We start from the raw sequence: 18,344 nt of genomic DNA, 5'->3' as shown, positions 1-18,344 counted from the left end.
GATGCTTGGGGCTACAATTCACTGCTGGGCCTTTGCACCACAAATAGAACACCACAGTCAGAATTACATAAAAAGATCTACTCAGGAATCCAAAAATATAATGCTGTCCTTCTGGATGCCATCGTGGTAGCACCGAGTGCCTCGTGAATGCTGCCATGCTCTACTTTACTTCAGTACAAACTCAACTGTTCCTGGCTTCTGGGTGAGAAGCATGACACATTCTATTATTCTTATAGGAGGTAAGCTTTAAAAAGAGATTAAAAATAACAAACCAGGAAACAAGAAGAAAGAGAATGTGCCCTTCCTTAAAGAGACATGGCTTAACACCCATTCAGATAACAGTGAAAAATAATTACTGTTTCATCAGACTAAACCTGTTCCCAATTTACACGAATCACTTAAGAGTTTAACGTTAGGGTCAATGAGAATATTTAATTAGCAATCACAGAGAGCCAATGCAGAGGTGCCAATAACAGGTACAGTGGTTTGCAAAAGTATTCAGACCCCTGACCAATTCTCTCATATTACCGAATTACAAATGGTACACTGAAATTTCGTTCTGTTTGATTTTTTTTTTTAAACACTGAAACTCAAAATCAATTATTGTAAGGTGACATTGGTTTTATGTTGGGAAATATTTTTAAGAAAAATAAAAAACTGAAATATCTTTCTTGCATAAGTATTCAACCCCTGTGCTGTGGAAGCTCCCAGTTTGCACCGATGAAAGAAATTGCCCTAACGAGGACACAATTACCTTACCAATGGCCTCCACCTGTGAACCATTAAAAGCCCATTGAGAATCTGTGGCACTATTTGAAAATTGCGGTGCACAAGCGTCGTCCAACCAAACTGAACAACCCGGAGCAAATCTGCCAAGAAGAATGGGCCAAAATCAGTCCGACACTGTGTGCAAAGCTGGTACATACTTAAGACTTAAAGATGTTATTGCAGCGAATGGTGGCTCTACCAAATATTAATGTGTGGGGGTTGAATACTTATGCAAGCAAGATATTTCAGTTTTTTATTTTTCTTAAAAATATTTCCCAACATAAAACCAATGTCACCTTTCAATAATTGCTTTTTTATTTTAAGTGGTTTAAAATAAAATATCAAACAGAACGAAATTTCAATGTACCATCTGTAATTCAGTAATATGAGAGAATTGGTCAGGGGTCTGAATACTTTTGCAAGGCACTGTATATACGAAAATAAACAGAGCTTATTGATGCGTTGATTAATTTACCATTATAACTTAATTTAGCATACTTTACTTTATTTCCAAAGAACGCCATTGTCTAATCAACAAATGAATAAGAACAACACGACTGACCAGCCAGGCATCTGCCACTCAATTAAATACAGCAGGAACCAAGCTTCATATGCTGCCATGTGTAGCAAGCGCTACAGTATCAACGTGGGAGAAAAAACAAAGCCCACAGCAATACACAAGTGATCTGGCACATAAATAGTTACCTGACTGCTCAGATACATTTTAAACATTGGCAACATAACATGATCCTGCTTCATTCCATCCCTTGAGAATAAGCTAGTATTGGCATTTATTGTAGATAAGGTGTACAGTACTGCCCAATGTCATCTTTTATTTTAGTTGGCACTGGCAGAAATGTGTTTTGCAATCCAGACAGCATAGATTAAAAGGCTATTTTGAATCCCTTGTTTGAATTTATATATGCATGATGTTTCACCTTCGAATTACAATATATATATATATGTGGCTATTGGAACAGCACAGCAGCATAACACAATAATATTAACATAGACATATTATTTTACCATAAACAGCACACATACTACATTGTGAAGTCTTATACAGTAGACAGCTCAGGGGTTACAACATAACCAACTGCCGTTGTAATATGCACAACCCTATGTACGTTGCTCAGATGAAGCAGCTTTTTGACAAGCTAGGGCCAAGTAGTAGAATATAGCAGTTCACTTTGTTTAACTGAGTAAACAATATATTTAACAAGGTATGTACATAATAATTTAGGAAAGGGTAAGTACAAATGTAAAGAATGTTTTGAAGGATTATAAACAGGGAAGTATTTTTGGAAGATATAGCTACATTCAACAGAGGTCAACTGTTAAGTTCTTTGCACTTTCATACTACACGCACAAGTTAATCATATCACGTGTGTACAATATATAGTGGCCAGGGTTTTAACGTATTCACGATATCTACATGAATGTTACAGAGGTTGATTTGATATGACAAAGAATGGGCCTTTTCTGCTGTCTGTTACACAGTAATAATAATAATAATAATAATAATAATAATAATAATAATAATAATAATAATAGATGAGACATAGAGACTTACTTGTCCTTCCAGCACGTCCCTCTGCATTGCTGGTCTGTCTTGTTCTGTGCTGTTGGTCCTGCGGATGGAAAGGCTGTGGGACTTGCGCTTCTGTTTTGCTTGACGAGCAGCTGAACTGGTTCCACTTTCAACAGGCATTACTCCCTAGTGACGTCTTCACCAAGTCTCCTATCTGAAACTAAGCACATAGAATTAAGTTCATACAATGCTGTAAGATCCTTGTGTGTGGTGCATAAGAAACTAGTATACTACATGTGTAAGCTTAAAGCACTATCTATAAATAATTTGTGTACAAAAACTTTCCTCCTGAACAACAACGGTCAATTTAGTATAACAGATCTAGTAAAACAATCTGGGCAAATCTAAACTGTTTCAGGTATCTTGCATATTGGCTATCATTCATTCATTAGGCTAATTTAATAGAGTAATAGGAATAAAGCTCAAACACACTTTGAAATACTAAATACCTATCGTTCTGTATATCATGCCATTAAATAAAACAGAATAGCATTTCACTGTATTTATTTTTTCTTAATACATGTGTTAATAATAATAATAATAATAATAATAATAATAATAATAATAATAATAATAATAATAATATTAGGGATGCAACATTCTAATAGCTGTCCTTTTGACTATGAGTAGACTAGTTATTAGGCTACCTTTTATTTTTTATTGTTGTGTAATGCAAAATCCATGTTAATCCTATTTAGCAATTTGGATCAATTGGTATTGGATCCAGCTGCAGTATAGCTTGAAGTCATCCAATGGAGAGGAGTATTTACAAAGTTTATTTAGGTAAACCACTTCTATGTTTTTTTGTTTTTGTTTTTTTAACTATGTCTACATCCTGAATTTGGTACTAGGCTTTAGGATATGTTCAGAAAATGACCAAAGTTCATGAAAACACCTCAAATAATAAATAATTTAATAAACATTCATAAATAATAATTAATGTTTATATACCAAATGAGATTCAAAGAAATGACATTGTCTGTTGATTTAGGAAATTTGACCTTATGCATTATATCAAAAAGCTTCCGTCAGAACATCCCATTTCTGAGACATCCATCCATTATCATTAACTGCTTAATCCTTTACAGGCTAGCGGTGAGCCGGAGCCTAACACAGGGAAGACACAGGGTGCAAGGCAGGACTACACCCTGGATGGGACAGCAGCCCATCGCAGGGCACCACACACACGCACGTCAATTTAGAGTGACTAATCAACCTGAACAGCATGTCTTTGGACTGTGGGAGGAAACTGGAGTACCCGGAGAAAACCCACACAAACACGGGGAGAACATGCATACTCCACACAGGCAGACCCTTAGGCCAGAATTGAACCCAGGACGCTGGCACTGTGAGGCAGCAGCGCTAACCACCACACCACAAATGCAGGGTTCAAAATGAACACCGACCATGCTGCAATAAGAGTGCCCTTATCAACTGCCGCAACGCCCCTCAATATGTTTATCTATTCATGGCTATTATGGCCACGGCACCCTTTCAGCTACAGTAACTAGAGAGACACCTGTATTAGGATGTGTTTGGATCCAAGTTTAAGTCGCACCAATTCCATACAATATTTATGAACGGACGTCAGTCTGTAAAGGAAGAAAAAGCAGGCATATCACATGCTTTAAACTGAAGTGCGAGAGGAACAACAACAACTGGATCGAGGACAAATGCCTGGAAGTCCAGAGGTGCTGTATAAAGGATCCTGCAGCAGCTATGATCAGGCTCAAACGTGTGCAAGTACAATTTACCTAAAAAAAAACGCTGCATTCAAGAAATTTAGAAGAATAAAAAACATTTAAATCTCACATATCACACAGAGCTATTTTTCAATTGTCTTGTTTTTTAAAACTGTTGTGCATATTCTGGTGAAACAGTAAATAAGTGCAAGGTATTTTCGTCATTTGTAGCGGATATGAACATCTGATGTCAAAAACCAATTGTTTGAATATTCTTTTTTTTTTTTGTCCCAGCACTAAATGAAGGGCTGAACCACAGCAAAAGGTCAATAATTAAACAAAACCAAATGTTACGATTTCCCAACCAACTTTTTTTGACCTAGGGTTGCTAGTTAACAAAAAGTTAAACTTATTAAGTTTAAGTATGTTGTTTCTTTCTGTGGCCAATAATTATATTTTCTAATCAAAATTACATCGCATCCTACACTCTGGTCTTGGTGCCTCTACAGCTTTATTCAAGTGAAGGCCGTTCTGGCTTGCCCTTGTTTTGCCAATTTAGAGCCCTGCAATTGGTTGTTTCACAGCAGTTTCAGGTGGATGGGCATGACGTTGCTTGACTCCTGCCAAGGCTAATCAACACTGCCCTTCACGGGATGCTGCTTGAGAGGCTGGAAATGTTTAAACTGCATTGAAAAAAAAAACTGCTAGCACCAGTAAAGAGAACCGATTATGTGCACAATACCACAAAACGCATTAAGAGCTACAGTAAGTCTGTGATGGAACGCTACAGTGGTAGATATTGTATTCTTCTCTAGGCTAAATGTTTTCAAAATACAAAAGCACCGCAGATGACCTGGCTTTGAAAACAACAGTGCATTTTCAATGTGTGCCCTTGGTAAGGTTTAAAAGGCTAACGTGATCAATGTTTTTACACGTTAACTAACGTACTAAGAAGCACCAATGTAGCATATACTAAACAGTAAAACCAGTCAAGCACAGTACCAACACGCACTGATCTTATGTCTGCTAGTGCATAAAAATAATACCCCTGGGCCTATTTAATAAAAAGCGATGGATTTGACACTAGGATTTCAACTCGATAGATAGATAGATAGATATGCTACTACAATGACGTAGTGATTTAACAATTTTTGTTTGTGTTAAACTCGCTTGAAAATGAATACTAACTGAAAAGATCTGTCATTGTTGTCATCATAATTAATTTTCTTTCGTTACACGTACGCGGATATTCTTGATTTTAGCAAACAGCGTTTAGTATCAATAAACAAAAAATAAGACAGCGAAACCCGTGTTATGTTACAAATATTATAACCAACGACGTATTCTCCACTGCAGGCCATGTTTATTATGCAACTTCCCGAATCCAAAGCTTGCTCTCATGAAATATAAACACAAGCGCAATGTTTCCGTACTCACATAGACAGTATGCGGAAAGCCGATTCTCGGTTATTTCATCTGCAAGCCGGAAAGATATTGCACGGCCTTTTGCGTGACCATTTTCCAGAGACCAGGTTTCTTTGCCCGTTCTGGCACGAATTACTGTATATACGCTTTCCTCTTTGCTGTCAAACCGACAATCCCTCGGTGCATCCGGGCACCGACAATAGCTGGGGTTAAAGGACAGCGCTCCGGGCAACCGATGTGGGTGTTACTTTGCAGCGCGACTGCCTACAAAGATGCAGGAGGGTGCTTAATAAAGGTGCTAGGCCTAACTTGGTTAATGTAGAAAAGACCTGTCACTTTTAAATCAATAAAATGAACAAATGGATGCTATACTACATACATACATGTTTACTAATAAAACAAAATAGCAAAATTTCCATTAACCAAGCCTATATATTTAACTAAATTATATTTACCTTGTTCTCCTCATTTATATTTTATTACAATTGAAATACAAACACTAAACATAGTAAAAGCAAGAGTAAAGCATACAGCGGTGCCGGTGTTCTGAAACTCTGTGCCTCCCCTTCAAAATGGGCTTCCTGGTAGCACAGATTAGACTAATCTGAAAAATAGAGTTTCCCTCAAAAAAGGTTACTTATGTTTTGACTAAATGTACAGGTTTCAACCCATTAAATCCCAGGGAACTCTTTTGGAGAGGCAGAAATGACAGCTCAAAATGGGCTACCCCGTAAACAAAACACATATTTATAAAAAATATATATAACAAAAAATAGCTAGCAGCTATATATAACTTAGTAAGGGCACTCAAATTAACTTAATGTTAACACCAACATCTCAAAATGCTATCTTCTAAACAGCATTTGCAGTCAAGTCTAAATAGCATATAATCAGGTTTTGGTCACAAAAACCAAATGTACGTAATAAAGTATAAGTATAAAATGAAGCTTACGCCAAAAATGGCAGCTCACATCTTTATAGGTGTGTCATAAAAACAAAATCAATTAAACACGGATCTGTAGGTAGCACAGATTTTCAGAACACCGGTGCTAGGATTTACTGGGCTCTGATGCAAGGCTGAAGTACCCCCCAAACCCCCCGACATTCCTCTAATACTACCATGCTACAGTTCATTTTTCTAATCCCAATAGATTAGACGACTCCTATATATTTTTTAAGTTTAAAGGCCTCTACACACCAGCCACGATGTGACAAGCAAACTGTAGAAGGCCACCCTGGTCAAAAAACGCGGTATTCAGTACATGTTTCAAATATTTAGCAAACATTCTAATTTAACTTTAGCGTGTGTTGTAATTCTAATTATTACACATAGTAATTTGGACAATCAAATCACTGAAAATGAAATGAGAACCAATGCATTCAAATCCAATTAAATCCAATTAAAAGTCGCCTTACATCTGCCATTCACACCCAATTCGTGGTGGTATATGGACTTGGCATTGGGTAAAGTCCAGTGAAAGACCCTCTGAGAGGAGCATCAACCAGCAGGTTCAGAGCCTTAGAAATTACTTTACTTCAGTGGTAACCCCATTGGAACCAATATGTAATTTTAAACAAGTGTTGAAAGGCCGACATTGCGATTATCCCTTTCCAGTCTGATGTCAGACATCATCAAAGACATAAAGCACAGGTCTCTAGTCGTTTTTTCTCCGGAAAAAGCCGAGAAAACCATTTAATGGCCGTGTGAGACCAATAGGAGCCGAATGAAGCCAAAAAAAAGGCGTGTGAGCAATATAGCTAGCAGCTGCACCACAGAGATAAGATGGACACAAACAAAGGAGATGGCTGCTTCCGCATCCAGCGCTCAAAGAATATCATAGACATTTGCAGAGCTTTTTAGAAATGTTGTAGTAATAAAATAATGACTTGGATCGTATTGAGGAGTTTGGTCATAAAATGAATGATCAGGAGAGCATTTATAGGGCCAAAACCCTGCCCTGCTTTTTGCCATATGGTTAAGCATTGTCGAATGCTATTTAAATGTGATGGCCCAGAAGGAGTGTCATTCTCGCATCTGAATATTGATCCAGATAATGTAGGATTAGTCGAATAGGGTTTGAAACTGATCATATTGTAAGATAGGCACATTTGAGTTAACTGGAATGTAAAGAAGGTATTCCTGAATGACGTGTCCAGATATCTTGCAGGTATCAAGTAAAGGCTATTTATTGTCCCTCATACCTGTGATGTGAAAAGATGGCTATCTCATCCTGTCGTGGCCTTCGCTGAACCACTCAGAGCTGAACGAAAGAGAAGCTGAATCCTGCTGGAACAGGGCTGATTTGCTTGACACAAATGGGAGAATCTAAAATTGTTGAAGTACCCTACTTATACATGTATAATGCTATATTCTTAATGTTAGTTTTCAATAATATAATATGATATACCGTTATTAGTATACTATATTATTGTTTAAAGTATTCTTTGTAACCAGTAAAAATATTATTAGTGGAATTGGATGGAGTCTGTGTAGAGGGTTCATTACTAGCAAATCCTACTAGCATGATGGAAGTCTGGAGCCTCTCTTTCTCAAGAGGTAGGATCTCTGAAATAAACACGGAGCCTCTTTGGCATTCCGATCCAATGAAGCAAAGGAGAGCAAACTGAAAATAGCAAGCAAGTCACAGTTAATATCCACACGTTTGTCTGTGTTGTTTATGGTTACAGCAGTAGTAGTACTTTTCATATCAGATATAATAGTTAAAGTCGTTACGCCTAAATAAACTCTTGGATTCATTCATGTTTGGTGTTTTCTCAGGAATCCTCTGATTACAGCTGGGTCTTACAGACTCCAGGGAATTTTCTTCATTTGGATCTGCAAAAACAGCAGAATGTACAATATTAATGACTTTCAACACTTTAATAAGTGACACTGTTTGTGTAAAGTTTTCATGTTAATCCAAACTTAAAGGGTAAAGTAATAATGACAAATGACATGTTCATAAATAACAATAACAATCAGGCTTGTTATTATTAATATTATTGAAGTAGTAGCAGTACAATGCAGTGTAACACAACACATACAGTTGTTTCACTTTGTATTTGCTTGCTGTCTTTGTAAAGGTTAATGAAAGTATGATTCTGATTGTTAATCAAACTAATGAGAGGTATTGAGCTTCACTAGTGCTTCACCATAACTGTTAAAAGTACATTGTACAAGTATCTTGCAAAGACTTTCATTTAGCACACAATATTAACAAATCTTTTTTTATGTCCTAAAATCTTAATCTAACCAATTATCAAATAATGACATATGTAGGCTAACCATTCTCAGGGGAAAAAAAAAAGCTAGGATGACAAAAGGAATGTTTCAAAGCCACTTGGGTGTTAATATTATTCTAAAATCTTACAAAGTTGTTGTGGACAGTCACTCAGAGATTTGATGTAAACCCAATAATAGTGCTAAGTGTGTGGTACCTCTTTTAATATTGTAAACATAGCTAAAGGTTGTTTTTTGTGTGTCAGGGGTTATGATACAAATTTTAAGTAAGCTTATTTAATACTATAACTTACAGCATTTTTTCAAAGTTATTTCACATTTCAAATCTTTGCAATCCAGTTCCAAAGTTCTGCTAAGATAGAAGCGAGCGTGACTTGGGAACATGCACAAACAGCATTTACTGGCATGGGACAGATACCTAGAGAGGGAAAAGATAGAGGTGGATTGGATCAGTTCCTGAGATCAAAGATCTTGTAGAAGTACTGCAGAATACTAATTTCAATGTAAACTGACATCACAATGTCACACGCAATGAGCGCGTCAAGTCACATGTACATGTATTAAGAGGCACTGTATTTGAGTTGAGGTTATGGTTGTATTTTTCTTCAATTTCAACTTCATATCTTACTGAATACAACTTAAATTCAACAATGGGCTGAGTAAGCAAAGAGGAGAAAAATGCTTCTGAGAGGATCTGATGAGCAAGATACTCAGCCTTAGACACTGAATGGTAAAATAGGTAAGGTTATCGACTTCTTATGCTTTCTTCTTTCAAACTGTGTGCATGCAATATTAAATGTTGTAGAGTAATCTTTGTCTGGATTACTTCTTAAATCAGATTTGCAGACAGATCGATAGCTAATGTAATGAGGAAAAATCATGAATCCCGTCCTCTTGCCCTGCTCGGCTCCGAGACAGATTCAGATGTGAAGCGAAGCCAGAGTCTCACTTGGCTCGACAAATAGCCTGTGGACAACACTGGTAATATAACTAAGAGATTCAAAGAATACAGCTGTGTCAAACATTAACACAATAACTCAAAGTGTATGGTCCCTCTGCAGCTGTAACTTCAAAAATCGTATGGCCTCAATATGGCAGCCACATTAGGGCAGAGGTCAATGTCTTGAGAAGGTTTTGATAACCCTGAAAATATAAAGTCACTAGCTCAAATGGTTTTGGAGATACTAAAACTTGTCTTACAGAAATACAGAATGTGTGTACCAAGTTCAACAATAGGTCCTTATCATCCAGAAATGAAAAAGTTACATGACCCCAGTATGACAGGTCAAAGCAAAAGGTGTCGTTTGATTTTGCCCAAGGAGTTTTCATAACACTGTAAACATGATGTTGCCAGCTTGAATAGTTTATGATTGTAGGCAGTAGGAGCAGTGGAAGGGACGGTGTGTTTACAAAGGCATACTTTTCCCTTACAGGAATGCTTAATGAGAAACAAGATCAGAAACACTGCTTCATTTAAATCAAGCAACACGTCTCATCTGATCCTCTTCAACTAAATACATCTATGCATAACGAGTAAATACTCATTAAAGTCAATTGTTCAGCCGTTTTGAAGTAATAAAGACAGTGGGGAAACTGCCACTATGACTAGGCAGCCATACTGAATATATATTGAATCGAACGTGAAAGTCATGATCCCCCTACAAAGTGCCTATGACGTGTGCCCACCCCTTTATTAATGTATATATTATTTTGTTATTATGCTATATATATATATATATATATATATATAGATATAGATATATATATATATATACAGATATATATCTCGATAGATTGATAGATATTTGTTCTTGTTATTATTATGATTTTTCTATTATGTGTTTTGATCGGAAGGAAGGGGGTTAAATACCTCCCTGTCAGAAATACATGTGAGAATGTGGCTGGAGCCTTAATTAGGTAATTGTTAATTACTGATTAATTGGGATCCAGTCACATACTATAAAAGCCAGGAGAAATCCTCTCTGGGTAGAGTTGGAGATTTTGGAGAAGAATAGACAAATGAATGCTGGTGGTGTGTTATTTGAAAGGTACTTGTTTTGTGTATTGTGTTTATTTTGGCCCCCGTGCCCTTTTACTTTGTGTTATTTAATTTCATAAATACGAGCGCAGCAGAGCAGTCCCTCAGATTCACCAAGCAGGGTGCAAAATTCAGAATCCATTAGCAGCACTCAAGAGATTGAGCAAAACATGAAAACTACTACTGAAGGATCTTTAACGTCATACATGCCTAATTACACTTCATATGAAGGTGTGTAGATTTGTGCTCTGGTATCCCTTACCAGAAGTACATGAGGCAGTTTAGGGTACCACTGACAATTCTCTGAGGGCTTGGTTAATACATTCTAATAAACAATATTACATGAACACAAATAAAAATATCACAAATTCAAATTACAATCCAATTTCCTATTCTTTGGTATTTACTTGTACTTCTTTTACATGTTTTTTTTTTTTTTTTTTTTTTTTTATCTGAACTGAAAATGTAAATGTGTGTGAGAGCTATATGTATGGGACAAAATATCAATCCTGTTATTTGAAACACATGCCTGCGGTGTCCATTAATAATAATAATAATAATAATAATAATAATAATAATAATAATAATACCTACAGGTTTATAACACTTTTTGTCTTATGCAGTATAACTCCAAGCGTTTTTATTGAGATTTGGCTTGTGTGGATATCCCTAAAAAGAACAGAAAACATATTTTTTATCATTAATCAGTTGCTGATGCTTTAATAAGTAACAATTTAAAAATGTGGTGTAGCGTACCTATTCTACCCTTTCTTTGAACTCAAGGACAAATATCAAACAGGTTTTGTGTCATTACAAACCAGTAGCAAATAATCCACATTTGAATAATACCTCTGGATAGGTCATGCAAGCAATCGATGAACATTACACAACAACAATGATGCTTTACTCCATGAATAAACAGTATTTTTAAGCTGTCACTGAGAAAAATGCTGCATAAATATCCTAAATATCTTAAAGGTTGCTCTGACAATGGGTTCTAAATTGCTGAAATAAGGAGCGCTGCTGTTATTTTCAGGAACATTGAAATAATTTCCAAGCAGCACTTGATGATTCCTGCTATACAGTGTTAGAGTAGCGGTAGCACCACTGTGATAATGAAAGTGTTACCTTTGCTGTGCCCCATGTTGTCTATAACAGTGTTCTATTTCACAATTTGTAATCACACACCATGGCTCATAAATCAACAGGGGAATACATTTTTCAACAATTACTCTTGAGGAAAACCACTTCTCTTCTGAATAAACCAGTTCACAATCTCTCCGGCAACAATGCTGACTTTGTGTTCTCACAATACGCCCCTCATTCCAATCAGAGCCAGAGACAGAGTCAACTGGATACACTGCGATACATCTTTTTCTCCTGGCAAACGTTTCCAAGTAAAAGTTGGAAAAAAAGTAATTCACTGCTTGATTTACCTATGAATAGAAATATCGTAACCATTTACAAAAAAATTGTGATTATATTGAAATATATAACACTGCGATACAGACAATACTGGATACAGCAATGGTAAAATAATGAGTTTCTTGTAAACACTCTGTGACACTTGTGATAAGTACAGTATTTGACTAGATAACAGGCATGTGAGTGGGTATAAGCCAAGGAGGTCAGGGTAGTACTGATGTCTCCAAGTACAATGGATGCATGCTCCAGTTATTGTTATTTTCTGACATGTGCTGAAGATTTTCTTTATAAGGTTCTGATTGAAAATATTTTAAAAGTTAGTTATAACCCTAACCCTTCCCACTGAGTCCGACTTCAACAGAATGAGTCAATCCCAATAAAAGAGAATGGCAGATTCCACATGTCATGTTGCTTGTTATACTCACTTGTCCGAATACTGTACCTATCAATAAATAACACAAAAGCTACAGGTAATACATTACAGACATACTCACAAATACATTAATGATGTCATATTTTCAAAAGCACGATCGCCTATGAAATCCAGATCGTTGCCACTCATATTCCTACAGGAATTTTTTAATAAAACAGTATTTAAATTTGTATACAATTTAAATTCTTAGTGCAGAAACTAGGAACTTAAGGGTCAAGCCTGTGGTGGTTGGCATGCCTACTGCTTCTAGTCTAGTCATTCATTCTTAATGGTTAATTTCAAATATTGATCTCGAAAGCTTGTGATTAATTATTATTGTGTTAGTCCAATAAAAGGTATCACATCTCCTTCTCTTTGTCAAATATTGGTCACAAATGTCTAGTTCTGATAAAACTTGGATTTGAAATGGTGTTCTTTATTTCACAGTGTTTTCAATGTGGCATATTATGTTACACAGCACAGAATAGCATGGTTTTATAAATATCTGCACTTACAAGAAAAGCAGTTGGGAAAGCATTCCGAAAGCATCGCAGCCAATGGTTACAATGTGGTTGTTGCTCAGATCTCTGTTTCCAAATACGAAAAAAATTATATATAAGTGATTATTCTGTAGTATTTCATTTCTAGTTGCAGCATTAAACATTGAACCAATCCTTGTTATAAACTGCTGGACCTTTTTCCATTGTAATGTTGTTACATTTATAATGTTTATAAGCACCCAATAAATAGTCCCCGACAGAAACACCAACAGATACAGATATAAGGAGTGCCAGTATTTAGACCAACCATTGTCTGGATCATTATGGGCAAAAGTTTCATATAACCAAGAACCTGTTAGAAAAGTCAAAAGAATTCAAATAGAAAAACAATATCCAAGCAACATTTTAAGCGTGATGGCATGATAGAGAGGAGTTACCATTTTTAAACTTCTTTCTCTCTATATATTTTACATGGAGAAACCATAATAGCAACTGAACTCTGATTTGACGTCATGTCCTGTATTAAATCCCAGGTAAGGTACTCACACACTGCCAGTCGGCATTAACAAAGGGCCTACTGGAGATATGGGCCAGGTATACCTCTGTATTAACTCAGTCAAGTTGCTGAAAAAGTGAGTGTGCAAATAAACTGTTGCACCAGACAAAGTGGGGGTTCCTGTAAGTAGATGAAGTGTTTCTGCCCAAACTTATATTGAAACTGACTTTGTCACGCAGGACAGAGGTGCACTCCATGACTTGCATATGATTATGATTATGGAATTGGGTTTTCTTTTTAGACAATGGGCTGCTGTATGTGTGCTGCCATAGGCAGGCTTTTATAATTGCACCAGGTTAAACTACAGTGCCACACATTTCTTAATCACTTTACTTTCATAGTTTTCCTTTTTGACAAGGACCGCTGTTTAGTTAATACTCTTACATTCAGTGTGTGTTTGCAGAATTCATTCTTCTTCTTGTTAATTAACCCCCCAGGGCGTGTGGCTGAGTCTATTCACCCATGTTACCAGGGATCTCTGTTAACTGATTATGTTTTAACATAGTCCCACATTTTACGCATATTTTATAACACTAATGTGCACAGTGCAACTTACAATACTTTCAAGTAAGGGAATCCGGAGTTTGACTTGAAAAGATCATCCTGAATACCAATGAGCTGGTTGTTACTGAGATCACTGTAAGATAAACAAACTGTTAAAAACATAAAAATAAAACGAAACAAACTGAGAGGTGAATTTTAGATTGCATTGTGTTTAACTTACATTAATTGGATATGTAACAGTGGCTCAAAGGCATAACTTGTCATGAACATTATTTGATTGTCAGATAAAAACCTGCAGGAAAAAGCATAACATGTTTTCAATACCATGATGAGAAGACAAAAGCAGTACAATTGATAACAAAATAATTCCATAAATAAAATAAAGGGATGTGCCCCTCCAGTCAGACTGTCAATAACAAGCCACACAACACATTTCTGTATTTGTTTCTTGCAGTTCCAAATCAGAAATATAATTTGGCACCAGCAGAAAGGGCTACTGAAGTAGAAAAGACTGAACAGGAATTTAACAGCAGTGCATTACTGAATGTATCAATACAGGCTAGTTCTAGTAGAGTGTTCAATCTTTTTCTTATAGATTCCCAATCTCCTTCTAATACATTAAATGAATACCATAATTTAAACAGCTTGGGAAAACATACTCCTCAACCTAGTTTGGTCTGCGAGAGGCAGAATCCCATCTGAGGAGATCATTATCTGTGGAAGGTGAAGATATGCAGGCAGACACAGAAATCTGTGCACTTTCTCTAACATGTTGCTGCTGAAGATCTCAGAGTTCAGTGATAACGCAACACAACACCACCCCAAACAACAAGTCCAAACATGTATTCATTCCCCTGCATTCAAAACACAGGGGAAAAGATTAAGAAACTAACACTAACAGGCTGGACCACAACAAATGATATGTAAATCAATGAAACAGTGGCAGAGGGTATGATTTAAGCTATGCACTGGTTACCTGGTCAAATTAACAATTTTCAAAAGATGTATTTCCCTCAAACTTCAATATTCTTTAAATGAATCTTGTTGCAAAGTAAAAACTGCATCTATAATGAAGGTGAACCCCTTAGCTTCTATAATGTATTTCACACAAAACTGAAATCCCAACTTTACCAAACAGGTTACTGTAATATAACAAACACTGTAGTATGTTTTCAATTTTAGTATTGATGGTCGCTTAAGCCGAGGGAATACAAAGCCAATTCTTCAGCAACAGTGTTGTGAAACCTGGTTCCAGTAGACCGGGAGACATAGTTTGAGTCAGATTTGCTGTGTCACACCCCCAAGTCTCCCCTGGTGTGTCATGCAGTGGCCTGAAACATAGTCTCAAGCCACAAAGGGCACTGTAAAACATAGCTATGCATCTTACTGCATCATATAGGCAGTCTATGATTTCCTGTTCATTTTTTAATCTGTTCTATAATAACGTTCCAAAATTCTACAATGAGGAGAACAGCTGTTTCCTTGTTTTCAGGGTGAAACAGTTCCTTGAATGATAAACCATGCCCAAGTTTACCCAGATACATAACATGGGTAGAAATACAGTTTTTAATATTAAATGAAACTTACAGATATTTTAATTTGAACAGGCCAGCAAAGGAGAGTTTGTTTACTTCCGTCAGATTGTTATGTTTCAAATTGCTATAAAAAAGAAGAGTGTTATTTAAAATGACATGCAGTACAATACTTTTCAACAAAGCGTATGTTTAAAATATTCTGGCATCTCTTACTTACAGGTATGCTGCATTCTGATACTGAGCCCATGTCGCTCCTTTTAATTTGGAAATACTGTTACCACGGAAATCTCTTAAAGAAAACAGAAAGCAGATTTATCATACAGAATTACTGTGCATTCATGATACAAACATAAACCATTGTTGTCTGTCCTGCAGCAAAGGTTCAAGTCCAGCTCTTCACAGCTATTGATTCATTTTTTTACTTTCCCTTTGTACTTACCATAATAGACCATTTAGTGTCGAGAGGTATACTGGTTTTAAACTTCAATATTATGATAAAATCAGAGATTGTTGTTTTTAAGTTAATTTATTATTTCATGTTATTTTATAAAAAAGGCATGCAAAAATGAATCGACCCTTCAACCATAACAATGAAGTCCCCTTTTTCCCTCTATTCAGTTTACTATTCACAGTTTGCAGTGCTAACCTTGGTTTGTGTTGTCACTGTTAGATACTGTAGTTACAACAATACAGAGCCATCTAACGGCTGTGAAAGCTTACTGTGTGTACACCTGAAAACAATGCAGTGTGAAAAGGCATTTCGTTAGCAATTTCAGACCTTTCTCACTAGAAATTTGAAAGGTCAGTTATCCCCTTTCCCCACCCAATTTGTTAAGAAATATATGTGAATGCAAAATGGGTAACACTTTACATAGGCGTCTATAATTACTGTTTATTTACATAGCAAATACATGTGTACTTAGTTCTACTTACATAATGTCAACGTTATTATGCATAGTTACAATGTACAGTACATGTTGAATTTTATTTGCACCATATATAACCCTAACCCTATCACTAACCCTAACCACCCGACTCTTTTCCGATATAATTGTGTACTTACATATAACTATGGATAATAACATTGTAATTAGATTTAAGTACACATGTAAAAAATGTATTGTAACACCAACAAAATAAAAAAATAAAAAACACATGGGCCATACCTTACATGTTCGGTAACTTATTTATTTGTTTGTTTGTTGTTGTTATTTCTTAAATGACTAATTCATAAAATGCAAGCAATGTTTTATAATCATAACAAAGGTTACTTACAGGATAGAGAAGTCTGCTGCTGAGTCTAATGCGGGGATGTTTTTCAACTTTAACCGCTTATCTTCCGAAGTGCAGGACAGAATGTTTCGAAAACACAAGCATGGGGCCGGTGGGCACGCTAATGCTGCAGCAGTGGCGAAAATATTGTTAGAAAAATCTCCCAGGAAGCAAAATAACGACAGCAGAAGCAATACATGTGGAAAACCTGCCATCGCGATGATAATGTCGCTTCCTCGCAACCACGTGTGACTCATTTTGAAGTTTTGCCGGTTGAAATAAATTAACCACAAACAGAATGCTGTAAAACAAAATGAAAAGGCACGGGTCAGGGACGATCTATAGACAGTTATGGGATTTAATTTGAATTTTGTCTCGCTATAGTTTTCCGTTTGCGTTCGATTTTTTTTTGTAAACTTTAGAGTCGACCTCATCAGCGAATCGGATTTTGTATATCACATTTTTAAAAAATATCACAAGCTGTAGTACAACAATCGTATTTTTGTAATACATGTAGCCTACAGCACTTAAACATTAAACGCGCCTTTTTTTATCGCACACTGCATAGGGGTCGATTGCTGAATATCAATTTTAGTCCACTTGATGGGCCTAAAAACTAGAATGAAATGAGTCTGATCCACTTGTTTGTATTTAGGATAGCCTGCTATTGATAATCACAATGTCAGCGCACCAAAACGTTGATTAGCTAGAGCCCATTCAGATTAAAACTAGATTAAGACTAGTTGTAGTTTACTAATGCAGACCCTCCCGCGCACACACAAAAAAGAGATCCACATTAAACATGTTTACGTTAGCCCTGTGAGTTAAACAATAATGTATCTTGGGAGTTGCTTGATTAGGGTGGGGTTTGATCATTTAGCACCAGTAGTCTGCTCGCCGGTGTTAAACTTTCAAAACAGTTTAGCACCAATTTTCTAAATCACACCTAATATCAAACATATCAGACACTGGACAGCAAAAAGTTAAAATGTATATACTGTAGTTTACCAAAGAACACGAATAGTTGCATGTGGTTCATGTTTTGAGTGATCAGGTTTTTTCCTATCATTGATAATTCCCTGTTTGGGTTGTTGGTTTATTCTTTATCCTTACAAAGTGAAAATAGGCCGTTTTGCTTTCCTGTTGCACTGAAGTAACCCATTTGAACCAGGCTGGTAACATACTAAACGAAGTCCAATGCCGCACTGAAGTGCTCTCAGTCCATTTGGTTTAACCTGGAGGATTCTCAAACACAACGTCCAAACGAATCATATGTGAAAAGGTGTATTGCCAATATACGCCACCAGAGGGCTAAAAATGGATAAGTCAGCGAGATGCATCTAAAAAAATACATGCACGATTTCTTAGGGTGTGTTCTCTGTGTCAAAACCATCT

The 18,344-nt window shown here is 36.3% G+C and overlaps 2 protein-coding genes across 7 annotated transcripts in view; both read right to left on the bottom strand.

Moving 5' to 3' along the window:
* Positions 1-5,667, bottom strand: part of LOC121310772 (WD repeat-containing protein 37) — a 38,309-nt gene extending 32,642 nt beyond the window's left edge. Inside the window, exons 1-2 of one of the 4 annotated variants that reach the window (XM_041243713.1) lie at positions 5,479-5,667; positions 2,342-2,519 (exon numbers count right to left, since the gene is read on the bottom strand). In XM_041243713.1, coding sequence (XP_041099647.1) covers positions 2,342-2,479 — 138 coding nt within the window. In that variant the 5' untranslated portion in view covers positions 2,480-2,519; positions 5,479-5,667. The remainder of the gene's footprint in view (positions 1-2,341; positions 2,520-5,478) is intronic. The other 3 variants (XM_041243706.1, XM_041243723.1, XM_041243717.1) reach the window with 3 other exon arrangements.
* A 1,696-nt stretch (positions 5,668-7,363) lies between these two features.
* Positions 7,364-18,301, bottom strand: LOC121310729 (leucine-rich repeat-containing protein 37A-like). 3 transcript variants are annotated; one of them, XM_041243689.1, is made up of 11 exons: positions 17,958-18,301; positions 16,953-17,250; positions 15,895-15,966; positions 15,730-15,801; positions 14,363-14,434; positions 14,195-14,275; positions 13,098-13,169; positions 12,665-12,736; positions 11,340-11,414; positions 9,001-9,125; positions 7,364-8,302 (listed from the first exon to the last, which is right to left on the bottom strand). In XM_041243689.1, exons 1-11 carry the CDS (start codon positions 18,016-18,018, stop codon positions 8,175-8,177), a joined length of 1,128 nt encoding a protein of 375 aa, XP_041099623.1. In that variant the 5' UTR covers positions 18,019-18,301; the 3' UTR covers positions 7,364-8,174. The 3 variants fall into 3 exon arrangements, with proteins under 3 accessions (XP_041099623.1, XP_041099622.1, XP_041099624.1); XM_041243688.1 differs by having other exon boundaries at positions 16,953-18,301; XM_041243690.1 differs by lacking the exon at positions 12,665-12,736 and having other exon boundaries at positions 16,953-18,301.
* Positions 18,302-18,344: the final 43 nt, after the last annotated feature.

This window comes from Polyodon spathula, chromosome 3 (assembly GCF_017654505.1).
Source record: "Polyodon spathula isolate WHYD16114869_AA chromosome 3, ASM1765450v1, whole genome shotgun sequence".
Taxonomy (NCBI): Eukaryota; Metazoa; Chordata; class Actinopteri; order Acipenseriformes; family Polyodontidae; genus Polyodon; species Polyodon spathula.
The sequence above is the reverse complement of the archived record's forward strand: the minus strand, read 5'-3'. Positions and strand labels throughout refer to the sequence as shown.

Bases quoted from the DNA above. Each gene is read 5' to 3' on its own strand.
- LOC121310729 (XM_041243688.1), bottom strand. From the start codon at position 17,383: ATGAGGTCGACTCTAAAGTTTACAAAAAAAAATCGAACGCAAACGGAA. The intron at 13,170-14,194 runs GTAAGTTGCACT...ATTTGGAAACAG, and splicing joins TTCCCTTACTTGAAAGTATT to AGATCTGAGCAACAACCACA. The intron at 12,737-13,097 runs GTAAGTGCAGAT...AAATTCCTGTAG, and splicing joins CTTTCCCAACTGCTTTTCTT to GAATATGAGTGGCAACGATC.